The 16277-nt window shown below is 35.8% G+C and overlaps 1 protein-coding gene across 1 annotated transcript in view; it reads right to left on the bottom strand.

The window, feature by feature from the left end:
- Window positions 1–16277, bottom strand: part of LOC308487205 (membrane cofactor protein-like) — a 46499-nt gene that overhangs the window by 20892 nt on the left and 9330 nt on the right. The window contains exons 4-5 of the mRNA XM_081025224.1: window positions 15222–15307; window positions 13378–13575 (exon numbers count right to left, since the gene is read on the bottom strand). Coding sequence (XP_080881350.1) covers window positions 13378–13575; window positions 15222–15307 — 284 coding nt within the window. The remainder of the gene's footprint in view (window positions 1–13377; window positions 13576–15221; window positions 15308–16277) is intronic.

Here is a 16277-nt window from a genome sequence, read left to right as displayed (position 1 = left end):
AGAAAGTCCTCAGGTAGCAACATATACAAACTTGGGATGTCAAAGAAATAGAAAGGCCAGTGCAGGTAAGGCCCTGTTTTCCAAACACTTTGGACTGCAATTCAAAGATCAAAAACCATGTTTTAGATTGTCCACCATTAAATAAGCACACAAGGCTGAGATAAAGTTAAAAATTAATAGAGTTCAAATTAGTATAGTCTGGTTATTTCCCATTCTACTCTACTTCTCAAGTAAAATGCTGGTCATGAACTTTTAGATTGATTTCAGGATCCAGTATGGGTTTGGCAGAATTTGGAAAAAACAAAAACAAAAAAACACTGGACTGGGCAGTGAGTACAAGAAAACGTCTTACGTGATAAATCTGAGCAACAGAAAGGGCCCATAATGTACAGCCTTTTGAACCATAAGAATGTTCTTCCATGTTGCCTGTGGATGTGAATGTCCATCAAGTATCTTTTCCCTTCAGACCGAAGAAGTTCATTTAGCAATTCTTATAGTGCAGTTCAGGTAGTGACAGTTCTCATAGCTCTTTTCTCTTTTTTTGAAAATGTTTTTATTTCACTTTCAGTTTTGAAGATTTCTCCCTGACAGAGATTTCTAAGTATTTTATTTTTCTTTCAGCACCCTGGTAAACACTGTCTTCTAGTCTCCACAGCTCCTTAAGAGAAGTCAGCTGTGTAAAAAGTAAATTGGGGAAGAAAAAAAATGGCGGCGTGAGGTGAGCCTCTGTAACGCTCCCCTGGAATTTACAACGAATCGGACAACAATAACTCCACAAAGGACTCCTTGCACAGCAGACAGGCAAGACGAAGAGGCCCACTACTGAATTCACCTCCAGGTGGGCGAATCGCGCGCGAGCGGGGGAGGAGGGAGAGGAGAAGTGCGGAGACGGAGCCGCGCGGGCGCAGGACACAGACCTAGCTCAGTGCTCGGAGCCCGCTGCTCCCGGATCTTCTGCAGCTGCGGGAGAGGGAAGGACTCGGACTGCTAGGGCTCCGCTTACGGCCCACAGGGCTGAGGGGGCAGCATACAAAACCGTTGAACCCAACGCTCCCGGCAGCAAAGACTGAGGGAAGAGGGCTGAAATCGGTGGTTTAAGCCCTCACTGCCGAGCGGAGAACGAAAGCCCTAGGCACGGAGACTAGCCACCCCCTCCCTACCCTCCCAGAGCTCGCCCCGCTCCCACCTGCCCGGTGCTAGAAGCGATAAAGTAGCAGTGTCGGATCAAAGGACAGAATATTTGCTGCTCTGAGAACTGTGGACCGCAGACACAGATTCGCAGCTCAACTAGTTCCGGCAAAGGGGAGGGAGCTGTGGAAGCAGGACTGGCTGTGGTGGTGGTCGCCGCCATTGCTCTGGGCCACCTCTCACAACTCACCCCGCCCCTGGCCCCACCTATCTGGGCGGATCCCTGCAGGAGTAAACAGAACTGCTGAAACAAACGGGCTCTGAATCTGGTGCAGAAAGAGCTTTGGAACTCCAAAAGCTCTTCGCATACCTATCAACCTGTTGCAGAAGACACTCCTGTAGATGTCTAGGAAGAGAAATAGTAAATCAGTGATTGCCATGAATAACCAAGGCAACAAGATAGCTCAGAAAGAAAGTGAAAAGTCTCCAGAAAAGGAACTTAGAGATATGGACCTTTGTGATTTAAATGACAGAGAATTCAAGATCGCAATTCTGAAAAAACTGAACGAGATGCAAGAAAACACAGAAAGGCAGTTTAATGAACTCAGAAACACAATCAAAGAACACCATGAGCATTTTACAAAAGAGATTGAAATCTTGAAAAAGAACCAAATAGAATTTCTGGAGATTAAGAACTCAATAGAAGAAATTAACAATAAAATATCCAGCTTAGGTAGTAGAGTTGACCAGATGGAGGAAAGAATCAGTGACATCGAAGATAGGAACCTGGAATTTACACAGAGGGAAGAAGAAAGAGACTTGAGACTTAAAAGAAATGAAAGAACTCTACAAGAACTTTCTGACTCCATCAGAAAGAGCAATATAAGAATAATGGGTATACCAGAAGGAGAAGAAAGAGGGAAGGGAACAGAGAATATATTCAAACAAATCGTCGATGAGAACTTCCCAAACTTGTGGACAGAACTGGATCCTCGAATCCAAGAAGCAAATAGAACACCTAATTACCTCAATCCCAACAGGCCTTCACCAAGGCACATTGTATTGAAGCTGTCTAAAATCAATGATAAAGAAAGAATCCTCAAGGCAGCCAGGGAAAAGAAGACGGTAACTTACAAAGGAAAGCCCATTAGATTATCATCAGATTTTTCAGCAGAAACTCTACAAGCTAGGAGGGAATGGAACCAAATATTCAAACTATTGAAAGAGAGAAATCATGAGCCAAGAATAATATATCCAGCAAAGATCTCCTTTAGATATGAAGGAGGAATAAAGACCTTTCCAGACATCCAGAAGCTGAGGGAATTTTCTAATACACGACCTGCACTACAAGAAATACTAAAGGAGGCTATTAGACCACCATCAACAGGGACAACTTGTGGCAACCGAAACATAAAAAGGGGGAGCGTAAAGGCCTGAACTGGAATATGGGAATAGAGAAAGTAAGCGTACTGAAGAAACTGGAATACTCTAAATATCAAACTTTCTTTTACATAAACTCAAGGGTAACCACTCAAAAAACATCCATATCTGAAATATATACTGTAATAAAAGAAGAAACAGAGGGAAACATCATAGAATACTACCACACAGAAATAACAGACAACAACAAAAAGGCAAAGAAACAATGGAGACACAGCCTTACCAGAAAACTAAAGACAGAATGACAGGAAATCCTCACATATCAATAATCACCCTAAATGTAAATGGACTGAACTCACCAATAAAGAGACACAGAGTAGCAGATTGGATCAAAAAACTAAACCCAACCATATGCTGCCTACAAGAGACACATCTCAGCTACAAGGACAAGCATAGACTCAAAGTGAAAGGGTGGAAATTGACACTTCAAGCAAATGGTACCCAGAAAAAATCAGGTGTAGCCATAATGATTTCCGATGAAACAGACTTCAGGGTGAAAAAGATAACAAGAGACAAAGATGGACATTACATAATGGTAAAGGGGACTATACAACAAGAAGACATAACAGTCATCAATATTTATGCCCCCAATCAGGGAGCACCGAAATATACCAAGCAACTACTAACAGAGCTAAAGGGAGAAATTGACCAAAACACAATTATACTAGGGGACTTAAATACATCATTGACAGCTATGGATAGATCATCCAAACAGAAGATAAATAACGAAATCGCAGCCCTAAATGACACATTAGATGAATTGGACATAATTGACATATATAGAGCACTTCATCCTAAAACATCAGACTATACATTCTTTTCTAGTGTACCTGGAACATTCTCAAGGATAGACCATATATTGGGACACAAAATCAGCCTCAGCAAATTTAAGAAGATTGAAATCATACCAAGCATATTCTCTGATCACAAAGCTTTGAAATTGGATATCAACTGCAAAAAGAAAGCAGGAAAAAACGCAAATACATGGAGATTAAACAACATACTTTTAAAGAACGACTGGGTCAAAGAAGAAATTAGAGGAGAGCTCAAAAGATACACAGAAACAAATGACAATGAAAATACATCCTACCAAAATTTTTGGGATGCCGCGAAAGCAGTACTAAGAGGGAAATTTATATCATTACAGGCCTATCTCAAGAAACAAGAAAAATCCCAAATAAATAACCTCATGTTACACCTTAAAAAACTAGAAAAAGAAGAACAAGCGAAACCCAAGGTCAGCAGAAGAAAGGAAATAACAAAAATCAGAGCAGAACTAAATGAAATAGAGAACAAAAAGACAATAGAAAAAATTAATGTGACAAAAAGCTGGTTCTTTGAAAAGATTAACAAAATCGACAAACCCTTGGCTAGACTCACTAAGATAAAAAGAGAGAAGACACTAATTAACAAAATCAGAAATGAAAAAGGGGAAGTTATCACGGACACCACAGAAATACAAAGGATTATCCAAGAATACTATGAAGGACTATATGCCACCAAATTTAATAACTTAGAAGAAATGGACAAGTTCTTAGAAACATATAGCCTTCCAAGGCTGAATCATGAAGAACTGGAAAATCTTAACAGGCTGATCACCAGTAAGGAAATTGAATCAGTCATCAAAAACCTTCCCAAAATCAAAAGTCCTGGACCAGATGGCTTCACCAGTGAATTCTACCAAACCTTCAAAGAGGATCTAATACCAATCCTGCTCAAACTCTTCCAAAAAATTGAAGAAGAGTCAGTACTCCCTAACTCATTTTATGAGGCCAACATTACCCTGATACCAAAACCTGGTAAGGACAACACAAAAAAAGAAAACTACAGACCTATATCTCTGATGAATACAGATGCTAAAATCCTAAACAAAATTCTAGCAAATCGAATACAACAATGCATTAAAAAGATTATTCATCACGACCAAGTGGGGTTCATCCCCGGGGCACAAGGCTGGTTCAACATTCGCAAATCCATCAATGTGATACATCACATAAACAAAATAAAGGACAAAAATCATATGATTCTATCAATTGATGCAGAAAAAGCATTTGATAAGATACAACATCCATTTATGATTAAAACACTTACTAAAATTGGTATAGAAGGAAAATACCTCAACATAATAAAGGCCATATACGACAAGCCCTCAGCTAACCTCATAATTAATGGTGAAAAGCTGAAGCCCTTTGCTCTACGTTCAGGAACACGACAAGGTTGTCCCTTATCACCTCTGCTTTTCAACATAGTGTTGGAAGTCCTCGCCAGAGCTATCAGGCAAGAGAAAGAAATAAAAGGCATCCAAATTGGGAATGAAGAAGTTAAATTGTCACTCTTTGCAGATGACATGATGCTATATATAGAAAACCCTAAAGACTCCACCAAAAAGCTATTAGAAACAATCAATGAATATAGTAAAGTTGCTGGCTACAAAATCAACGTACAAAAGTCCATTGCTTTCCTATATACCAACAATGAAATCTCAGAAAAAGAGATAGAAAAAACAATTCCTTTTGCAATTGCAGCAAAAAGAATAAAATACCTAGGAATAAACTTAACCAAGGATGTGAAGGATTTATATGCTGAAAACTATAAGACATTTGTGAAAGAAATTGAAGAAGACACAAAGAAATGGAAAGACATTCCGTGCTCATGGATTGGAAGAATCAACATAGTTAAAATGGCCATATTACCCAAAGCCATATACAGATTTAATGCAATCCCCATTAAAATCCCAATGGCATTTTTTAAAGAAATAGAACAAAAAATCATCAGATTTGTTTGGAACCACAAAAGACCCCGAATAGCCAAAGCAATATTAAAAAAAAAGAACAATACTGGAGGTATCACACTCCCTGATTTTTGCTTGTACTACAGGGCTACAATAATCAAAACAGCTTGGTATTGGCGGAAAAACAGACACATAGACCAATGGAATAGAATTGAGAACCCAGAAATAAAACCACATAAATATGGACAGATAATTTTTGACAAAGAAGCTAAAAACATACAATGGACCAAAGACAGCCTCTTCAATAAATGGTGCTGGCAGAATTGGATAGCTACGTGCAAAAGAATGAAACTGGACTGCTATCTGTCACCATGTACCAAAATTAATTCAAAATGGATCAAAGACTTAAGCATAAGACCTGACACAATAAACTGCATTGAAGAAAACATAGGTACTAAACTGATGGACCTTGGGTTCAAAGAGCATTTTATGAATTTGACTCCAAAGGCAATGGAAGTAAAAACTAAAATAAACAAATGGGATTATATGAAACTGAAAAGCTTCTGCACAGCAAAAGAAACTATTGACAAAATAATGAGGCAACCAACTGAATGGGAGAAGATTTTCGCAAACAGTTCCTCTGATAAGGGGCTAATATCCAAAATATACAAGGAACTCATGAAACTCAACAACAAAAAAACAAACAACCCAATTGAAAAATGGACAGAGGACCTGAAGAGACATTTCTCCAAAGAGGATATACAAATGGCAAATAGACATATGAAAAAATGCTCAACATCGCTAATCATCAGAGAAATGCAAATGAAAACCACAATGAGATATCACCTCACCCCAGTCAGAATGGCTTTCATCAACAAAACAAATAGTAACAAGTGTTGGAGAGGCTGTGGAGAAAAAGAAACTCTCATGCACTGTTGGTGGGAATGCAGACTGGTGCAGTCGCTATGGAAGGCAGTGTGGAGGTTCCTCAAGAAATTACGAATAGAATTACCATATGACCCAGCAATCGCTCTCCTGGGTATCTACCCCAAAAATATAAAAGCATTTCTCTATAGAGACACGTGTACGCCAATGTTCATTGCAGCTTTGTTTACGGTGGCCAAGACATGGAAACGACCAAAATGTCCTTCGATAGATGAATGGATAAAGAAGTTGTGGTACATATACACAATGGAATACTATTCGGCGTTAAGGAAAGATGATATAGGAACATTTGTGACAACATGGATGGATCTCGAGAGAATAATGCTAAGTGAAACAAGTCAGACAGAAAAAGCAGAGAACCCTATGATTTCACTGATATGTGGTATATAAACCAAAAAGAACAAGACAAACAAATGAGAAACAAAAACTCATAGACACAGACAATAATTTAGTGGTTACCAGAGGGTAAGGGGGTGGGGGGTGGGTGATGAGGGTAAAGGGGATCAAATATATGGTGATGGAAGGAGAACTGACTCTGGGTGGTGAACACACAATGGGATTTATAGACGATGTAATACAGAATTGTACACCTGAAATCTATGTAAATTTACTAACAATTGTCACCCAAATAAAATTAATTAAAAAAAAAAAAAAAAAAGAGAAGTCAGCTGTCATTCTTTCTTAGAGCGGTGGGGAAATGTAATTTTTTCCCCCCATCTCACTGGCTGCTTTTACTTTTATCTCTTGTTTTCAATAGTTTTGTCATGATATATTTAGTGTTTTTAATTTTTTGATAAATTAAAATTATTTATCCTGCTCGGTCACTAAATTTCCTGCACTAGTGGGATTGTTGTATTAGATAAAATTTCAATAATTTTGGCTTGCATTTTTTCAAATAATTTTCTACATTGTTCTCTCCTTTCTGAAACTCCAATTACACGTATGTTTAACTGCTTGCTATTCTCTTACAGTTCTGTAAGTCTCTTTCTTTACAATATTTATTTTCAAATCATATTAGATTTGTATTGTCATGACTTCAAGTTCACTGACGTTTTCACTGTTGTGCCAATCTGATGTTAAATGCACCTAATGATTTTCTTTTAAGTTAGGATTACTGGATATAATTTAAAACCAGTCAAATTCACCCTTTTAATTGTACAGCTGTATTAGTTTTGATAAATACAAATAATCATGTAATTACCACTATGACAAAGGCATAGAGAAGTTTCATTATTTCATAATCCTTCCTCATGCCACTGTGTGATTAACCTCCATTCTCTGCACCTACCAGTTAGCCACTACTGTTTTAAATCTTCATTGTGTTACTTTTCCAGAATATCATCAATGGAATCATATCCTTCTGAGTATGGCTTATTTCACTAAGCTTAATACATTTGAGTTTCATTCCTGTTGTTGCATGCATGATTCAGGAGCTGCTTCCTTTTAATTGCTGAGTATTTATTCCATTGTATGCATGTACCAGTTGGTCATCCATTTTACTAATTGAAGGGCATGTAGGTTGTTTCTAGTGTGGGATGCTAAGGTGGTTATGAGTATTCTCATACAAGCTTTTATGTGAATGTTTTCATTTTACTTGGATTGCCATATTGTATGGTAAGTGTATTTTTGACTTTATAAGAAATTGTGAAACTGGGTTCCAAAGTGGTCGTACCACTTTGCATTTTTATTAGCAATGTATGGGACTTCCAATTGCTCCATATCTTTGCCAATACATGCTATTGCTAGGTTTTAGTTTCAGTTTTAAATTTCAGCCACTTTAAAAGGTGTTCAGTGGTATCCCTTTGTGGTTTTCAATTATATTTTTTGTACATACTAAAGATATTGAGCAACTTTTCGTTTTCATTTGCTTTTTTGCCATCTAAATATCATGTTAAGTGAAATAGGTCTATTCAAATCTTTTGCCTATTTAAAAAATTGGATTGTTTTATTATTGAGCTTGTTGAGAGTTCTTTGTATATTATAGATAAAAGTTCACTATCAGATCTGCTTTGCAAATATTTTCTGTGTATTGGTTATTTTGTTGTTGTTGTTTTTGCATTCTCTTAATAATCTTTTGCAGGCCAGAGGTTTTGAGTTGGGAACATCCAATGTACTAATTATTTTTTAAAGGATCATACTTTATGGGTTGTATTTAACAAATGTTTAGCGAGGTCCAAGTATTTTGTTTTCTTGTAAAAGTCTTATAGTTTTAAGTTTTATGTGTAAGTCTATGACCCATTTTGAGTAAATGGTTGCATATGGTGCTAAAATAGATTCAGATTCTTTATTTTCATATGGCTGTCCAATTGTGCCTGTATCATTTTTTAAAAAATTATCCTTTTCCACTGAATTGTTTGTACACCTGAAATGAAAATCAACTGGACATATTTCAACGGTCTACTTCTGGGCTCACTATTCTGTTCCATTGTTCTATATGGCTATCCTTTTACGAATACCACACGTCTTAATTATATACCTTATATTGTGCTTTATATAAACTCTCGACATCAAGTAGAATGCATCTTTCAATTACTTCCAAAATTGTTTTGACTATTCTAGTTCATTTGTAATGCCACATACATTTTTAGAATCACTTCATCAATTTATACAAAAAATCCCACTGGAATTTTTCTTGGGATTGTGCTGAATTTTTAGATCACTTACAGAGAATGGATGTCTATATTATACTGAGTCTTCCAATCAATAACTAATGTATATCCCTTCATATATTAAGGCTTATTTTTTCCTTACATTTATTGGGGTGATATTAATAAAATTATATAGGCTTCAAACTGTACAATTCTATGTCACTTATATATTGTGTTGTGTGTCCACCACCCAAAGTCAAATCTCCTTATGTCACCATATATTTGACCCTCTTTACCCTCTTCTACCTTCTGCCTCCCCCCCTTATTCTCTGGTAACCACTAAACTGTTGCCTTTGTCTATAAGTTATTGCTTGCTTGTTTGTCTTATTTGTTGCTTTCAGTTTTATATCCCCTATGAGTAAAATCATATGGTTCTTGACTTTTTCTGTATAACTTATTTCACTTGGCATGATAATCTCAAAATCCATCCATGCTGTTGCAAGTGGCAGTACTTCATCTTTTCTTATGGCTGGGTAATATTCCATTGTATTTATCTACCACGTCTTCTTTATGCAATCATGTATTGAAGGACACTTTGGTTATCTCCATGTCTTGGCTACTATGAATAATGCTGCAATGAACATAGGGGTACATATATCTTTATGGATAAATGTTTCCAGACTTTTAGGGTAAATACCCAGAAGACGGATTGCTGGATTGTATGATAATTCTATTCGTAAATTTTTGAGGAACCTTCATACTGTTTTCCATAGTGGCTTTACCAATTTCCGTTCCCATTAGCAGTATTTTAAGATCTTTCTTAATTTCCTTTATTAGTGCTTAGTAGTTTTTAGCATTCAAATCTTTCACATATACTGATAGATTTATATGCAAGTATTTTGTTTTGGAGGTGTTTTAAACAGTACTTTTAAAATTTCAATTTCTGGTGGTTACTGCTAGTAATTTATTTCTGTAGGTTTATCTTGTATTTTGTAACCTTGCAAAAACTTAACTCTTCAGAAGTTTCTACGCAGACAATGTCATAAATGAATAGAGACTACTTTATTTCTTCCTTTCATATATGTATGCCTATTTCTTTTGTTACTTTATTGCAGGCCCTCCAGTACAAGACTAAATAGAGTGGTGAGAGTGAATATATCTCCTTTGTTCCTGCTTTGGCGGGAAATAAAGTAGTTTTTACTGTTAACCATAATGTTAGCTGTGAGATTTTTGTAGATGCCTCTTATCAGGTTGAGAAGATTAGTTCCCTTCTATTCCTAGTTTGCTTGAGAAGTTTTATCATGAAAAGATGATGAGTTCTGTCAATTGCTTTTGGGGGGATATCTATTAAGAGATCATATGTTGTTTTCTTCTTTACAGTCTCTTGATAATTTAAATTAAACTGATTAATTTTTGAATTTTAACCAACCATGCATTTATGGGATAAATCCTAACTGGTTATGATAAACTACTATTGTTATATATGGCAGGATTTGACTGATATTTTGTTTAGAGTTTTTCTGTATTTATTAAAGATATTGTTTGTAATTTTCTTGCAGTGTCTTGGTATCAGGATAATGTCCTCGTGCAATGAGTTGAGAAGTATTCCCTCTTCTTATATTTCTTAAAGAGTTTGTATAGAGGTGCTATTATTTATTCCTGACATGTTTGGTAGACTTCCCAGGGTGGCCATCGGGGCCTGCAGTTCTCATTGTGGGGAGAATTTAACTACAAAATCTACTTTGTTTAATAAGTATAGGAATATTCAAGTTACCTATATCTTTGAGCAGTTTTGATATTTTATGTCTTTAAAAAAATGTTTTTTGATTGTGGACCACCTTGTTGGGCTATCATTTCACTAATGAGAAAACTGAGCCTTGGCGAGATTAAGAAACTTAGCCAACGTCACCCAACTAAGTGGCAGAGCAGGGTTTGAAGTTACACAGTCTTTTCGTTTATTTTCTTTTCTTTTTTTTTTTTTTAATATGCTCCCATGGTTGAAAATGTTTTACTGAAAATTTTGGGTAAAGATTTAAAGTCAATCCCATTGCACTGAATATTTTTTTTTCATCCATCTCTCCACTCCCCTCCCCCTTGGTAACCATCAGCTTAGCTTGTTCTCTGTATCTATGGGTCTGTTTCTGTTTTGTTTTGTTTATTCATTTACCTTATAGGTCCATCAATATTGTCACAAATAGCAAGATTGTATTCCTTTTTATTGCTGAGTAATATTCTATTGTGTGTATGTGTGTGTGTATCTCACATTTTCTTTATATATTCATGTATCAATGGACACCAGTAATTTGTTTCTTTCAAGGAATTTGTCTATTTCACGTATGTTGTCAAATTTATAAGCATAAAGTTATTTTTGTAATATTCCCTTATTTCTCAAATAGACATATAATGCAGGATATTTAGTGTTGTCTTCTTTTTCATTCATTCTTGATATTGGTAATATTATCTTTTTACTTGCCACTTTAGCTATAGGTTTATATATTTTATCAACCTTCAAGAACCAGGTATGAGTTTCATTGATTTTCTTTATTATTATCTCTTTTAAATTTCATTGATTTCTATCTTTATTATCCACTTCTGTCTTCTTTAATTTGTTGTTCTTTTCTAGTTTCTTAAGGTAGAAGCTTCCAGATTACTGATTTGAGACATTTCTTTTTTCTAATATAAGTATTTTATGCTATAAAATTACTTCTAAGCAATGCTTTTGCCATATCACACAAACTTTGTAATTTTGATATGTTGTGTTTTCATTTTCATTCAGCAAAACCTTTTCTAATTTCTCTTGTGATTTATTCTTTGACTCAATGCTTAATTAGAAATGTCTGACATGATTGTCAAATCAGTTATGTGCTACCTAACAATGGGGACACGTTCTGAGAAATGTGTCAATTAGGCAATTTCATCATTGTATGAACATCATAGAGTGCACTTATACAACCTTAGATAGTACATCCTACTACTGTAATTGTAAATGTTACACTTTTTTTTTTAAAGATTTTATTGGGGAAGGGGAACAGGACTTTTTTATTGGGGAACAGTGTTCCCCAATAAAGTTCCCCTGGAAGGGGAACTTCCAAGACTTTTTTTTTTCCCAAGTCAAGTTATTGTCATTTCAATCTTAGTTGTGGAGGGTGCCATTCAGCTTCAAGTTGTTCTCCTTTCAGTCTTAGTTGTGGAGGGCGCAGCTCAGCTCCAGGTCCAGTTGCTGTTGCTAGTTGCAGGGGGCGCAGCCCACCATCCCTTGCAGGACTCGAAACCGGCAACCTAGTGGTTGAGAGGACGAGCTCCAGCCAACTGAGTCATCCGGGAGCTCAGCAGCAGCTCAGTGGCAGCTCAGCTCAAGGTGCCTGTTCAATTTTAGTTGCAGGGGGCGCTGCCCACCATTCCTTGTGGGAGTCGAGGAATCGAACTGGCAACCTTGTGGTTGAGAGCCCGCCCTCCAACCAACTGAGCCATGTGGGAGACAATTCAGCTCAAGGTGCCCTGTTCAATCTTAGTTGCAGGGGGCAGAGACCACCATCCCTTGCGGACTCGAGGAATTGAACTGACAACCTTGTGGTTGAGAGCCCACTGGCCCATATGGGAATGGAACCGGCAGCCTTCGGAGTTAGGAGCACGGAGCTCCAACCGCCTGAGCCACTGGGCTGGCCCGTAAATGTTACACTTTTATAAAACCAGCAGCGCAGTAAGTTTTTTTGCACCAGCATCACCACAAACACAAATACTGAATTGTGCTATGGTGTTATGATAGCCGTGTTGGGAATTTTTCTAGGTGATAGCATTTTTAGCTCCATTATAATTTTATGGGACCTCCTTTATATACGTGGTCCATCACTGACTGAAACATTGTTAAGCAGTGCATGACTGTATTTGGAGATTTTCTAAATTATTTATTTTGGTTTCTAAATTCATTACATTGTCACCAGATAATGCACTCTAATTTCAACTCTTTGAAAAATTCAAAAATTATCTTATTGTCCAGTATATGGTCTATCGTAGAGAACGTTCCATGTGCACTGGTAAAGAGTAAATATTTTGTTGTTATGCAGTGGTCCCTTTCTTCTAAGAGTCAAATCCCCTCCCCTGTCTCCCTGGCTTTTGGTCACTCTCTAGTCTAGTGCCTTAAACATTGTTTTTTAAATATGTGTGTACAAAGTTTTTCATTCTTATCTTTAAGAGAGTTAGTGTTTTACAATTTACCATTACCTGTAGCCAGATCTCTCAGACATTTTAATATTTTTAAGCCGGTGAGTTTTGAGTTTTTGGTTCTTTCAAAAAAAAATACTAACTTTTACACATACACAGTAGTTCCCATTGTATAAACCGGAACGCCAAGAACATGTGGGGTTGGGGGGTAGGGAACTTTACAACTAGAACTATTTTTGATTCAACCTGACATATATTAAATTAGAAGTCAATTTAACAGGATTAGGAAGCACCTATGACTGTTTATTTACTTATAGGTAAAATTATTTACAAAGTGTTTCCACAGTATTTACAAATGAAGAAGGAAATAAATGGCAATATTACCTTTACACTCAGGAGGGTCACTACTCCATGTGCCAGGCCCAGAACAAATAAGCTTGCTCTCTCCAACAAGTGAATATTCCTCTGGTCCATGTGAAGGATCACAACTATATGTTATTAATTCATTATATTCAAATATATCCCTCCAACTATTGGTGTGTTTTCCATTTTTTATTTTTCCAGGTGATTGACACAAAATCTCTTTAAAAGAGAGAAAAAGAGGAAATGAGAGGAAAAAAGAAAGGTGAACAATTGAGACAGCATTAGTAAAATCTTATGAACTGTCTTTAACAAATTCATTAACATGATTTCTACAATTGTATTGTGAATACAATATCCATTTAGAAGAAGGTTTCTGAGAAAACTTCATTGCCTCTAAGTCAAACTATGTAGAAATAAACTTTCAAAACAAAACTCACTTAAATACCTATAGAAATACCTATATTTATTTATAAGGCCATGCCAAGTTTTGTTTCTAGTCATGAGTCGCTGAAAATTTAATGAGAAAATATGCTTATCATTAAAAATAAAATTCACTTCTACTTGAGAAATGTTTGTAATTTATAAATATATCCATTCACTAAATCATTCACAATAATACCAAGATATTGTCTTTTTTCACTTTCATACTTACAATATATGGTGACATTTTTCAGAGGTTACAAATTGTGTTATTTGAACTGAATCCAGATGTCTTCCTTTAAGCCAGATTTTGAAAAGATTTATAAAAATGTAAAACATGCCACTATTCTCACTATTTGTTTTGGAAATTTTTTATTTTTCATAAAAAATATATTGCATATGTTGACATGTATTAAGTTTACTGTTTTTAAAAATAAATTAATAAGTCATTATTTTAGAAACTTCTCAGTTTTAATTTCAATACAATGAATATCAATAGACAAAACCACATAAAGAAAAGCTCTTTAGGATCTTTGTTAAATTAAAAGTATAACGGGCAAACGAAAAGGGCTGGCAAGCATATGGAGAAAAAGGAACCGTGTGCACTGTTGGTGGGATTGTTTTTGGTGCAGCACTATGGAAAACAGTATGGAGGTTCCTCAAAATATTAAAAATAAAACTACCATGCAACCCAGCAATTGTACTTGTGGATATTTATCTGAAGAAAACAAAAACACTAATTTAAAAGATATATGCACCTCTAGGTTCATTGTAGCCCTATTTATAATAGCCAAGGTATAGAAACTACCTAGGTATCCATCAATAGATGAATGGACAAAGAAGATGTGAGATATATATCTGTGTGTATGTGTGTGTGTGTGTGTGTGTGTGTGTGTGTGTATGTATGTGTGTATATTTTATACACACATATATACATATCCAATACAATATTACTCAGCCATAAAGAAGTATGAAATCTTGCCATTAGCAACAACATGAATGGACCTAGAGGGTATTATGCTAAGAGAAATGTCAGACAGAGAAAGCCAATACCATAGGATTTCACTTAGATGTGGAATAAAAAACAAACAAAACAAGACAGAAATAGACATGGATACAGAGAACAAACTGATGGTAAACAGAATGAAGGGGGATGAAGGGATGGGTGAAAAAGGTGAAGGGGAATAAGAGGTAGAAACTTTCAGTTATAAAATAAATAAATCACGAGGATGTAATGTAAAGCACAGGGAATACAGTTAATAATATTGTATTAAATTTGGGATGATTACATTGTAAGGCACATAAATGTTGAATCACTGTGTTGTACACCTAAAACTAATATAATAATGTATGTCAACTATAACTAAAAAAATCAGTATAAATGAGTCCCGAGGACAAAAAGATTGAGATTGCTGGTTTACATTCTAAAGTGAAAATTTACTTACTTTCACATTTTGGGATATCATAGTTCCAATGCACATTGCTTCCAGAACGTGTACAAGTTAGAATTTTTTCTCCTTGTAAGTAATAACTAAATGAAAAAAGAAAAGGTTACTGTTTTCTTTACCAGTTAACAAGACATACATAATAATGAAGAAAATTTTCATATGGTTGTTTTCTGCACTACAGTAGTTTAAGGGGGGACTTTCTTAATAAGAATGACATCAAATAATGAAAGTGCTAACCAAATTTGAAATTTAATTAAATCAACAGTTTCTGCATTTGAACATACATTGGCCAAGAACTAAGATAGCTAAATAAATCTATCATGCCTGTCAATGAGGTATTCGCCATCTCTGGCAATCACACACATATTAACTTCCCTGCCTTTGCTCCTTCTATTCTGCTCAGTCAGGACCACCACTGAGTAGAGATCAGGCCCTAGGGCTTACCTGCCTAGATTTAAGTCCCAGCTCCACGAATGACTTGTTATTTGAGCTTGGCCAGTCCCTTATTGTTTCTCTTTTTCACTTTCCTCATTTATGAAAAGGGGTTAATAATATATATCTCGTGGGGTTGTTGTATTAGATGAGTTAGCATCTGGCACATAGTGAGTGCTAGCTCTTATTAAAACAGGCTTATCTCAGAGATATCATGGGTTTGGTCTAGACTACCGCAAAAAACAAGTATCATAATAAATCAAGTCACACCAATGTTTAGGTTTACCAATGCATATAAAAGTTATATTTACACTATACTGTAGTCTATTAAGTATGTAACAGCATTATGTCTAAAGAAACAATGTACATACCTTAATTTAAAAGTATTTTATTGCTAAAAAATGCTAACCATCATCTGAACCTTCAGTGAATTATGACTTTTTTGCTGGTGCAGGGTTATGCCTTGATGTTGGTGAAAATGCAACATGCAAAACACAATAAAGCAAGTACAATAAAATGAGACATGCATGTATTCTTTAGGTCAGAATATCTTTCTAGGAGTAGCTCAGACATACTATTTGGTGAAATCTTCTATGATGATTTATATTTACAGTATTCTCT

This window comes from Rhinolophus hipposideros (assembly GCF_964194185.1).
Source record: "Rhinolophus hipposideros genome assembly, chromosome: 19".
Lineage (NCBI taxonomy): Eukaryota > Metazoa > Chordata > Mammalia > Chiroptera > Rhinolophidae > Rhinolophus > Rhinolophus hipposideros.
Note: the sequence above shows the minus strand (reverse complement) of the source record. Positions and strands in the feature narration are given on the sequence as shown.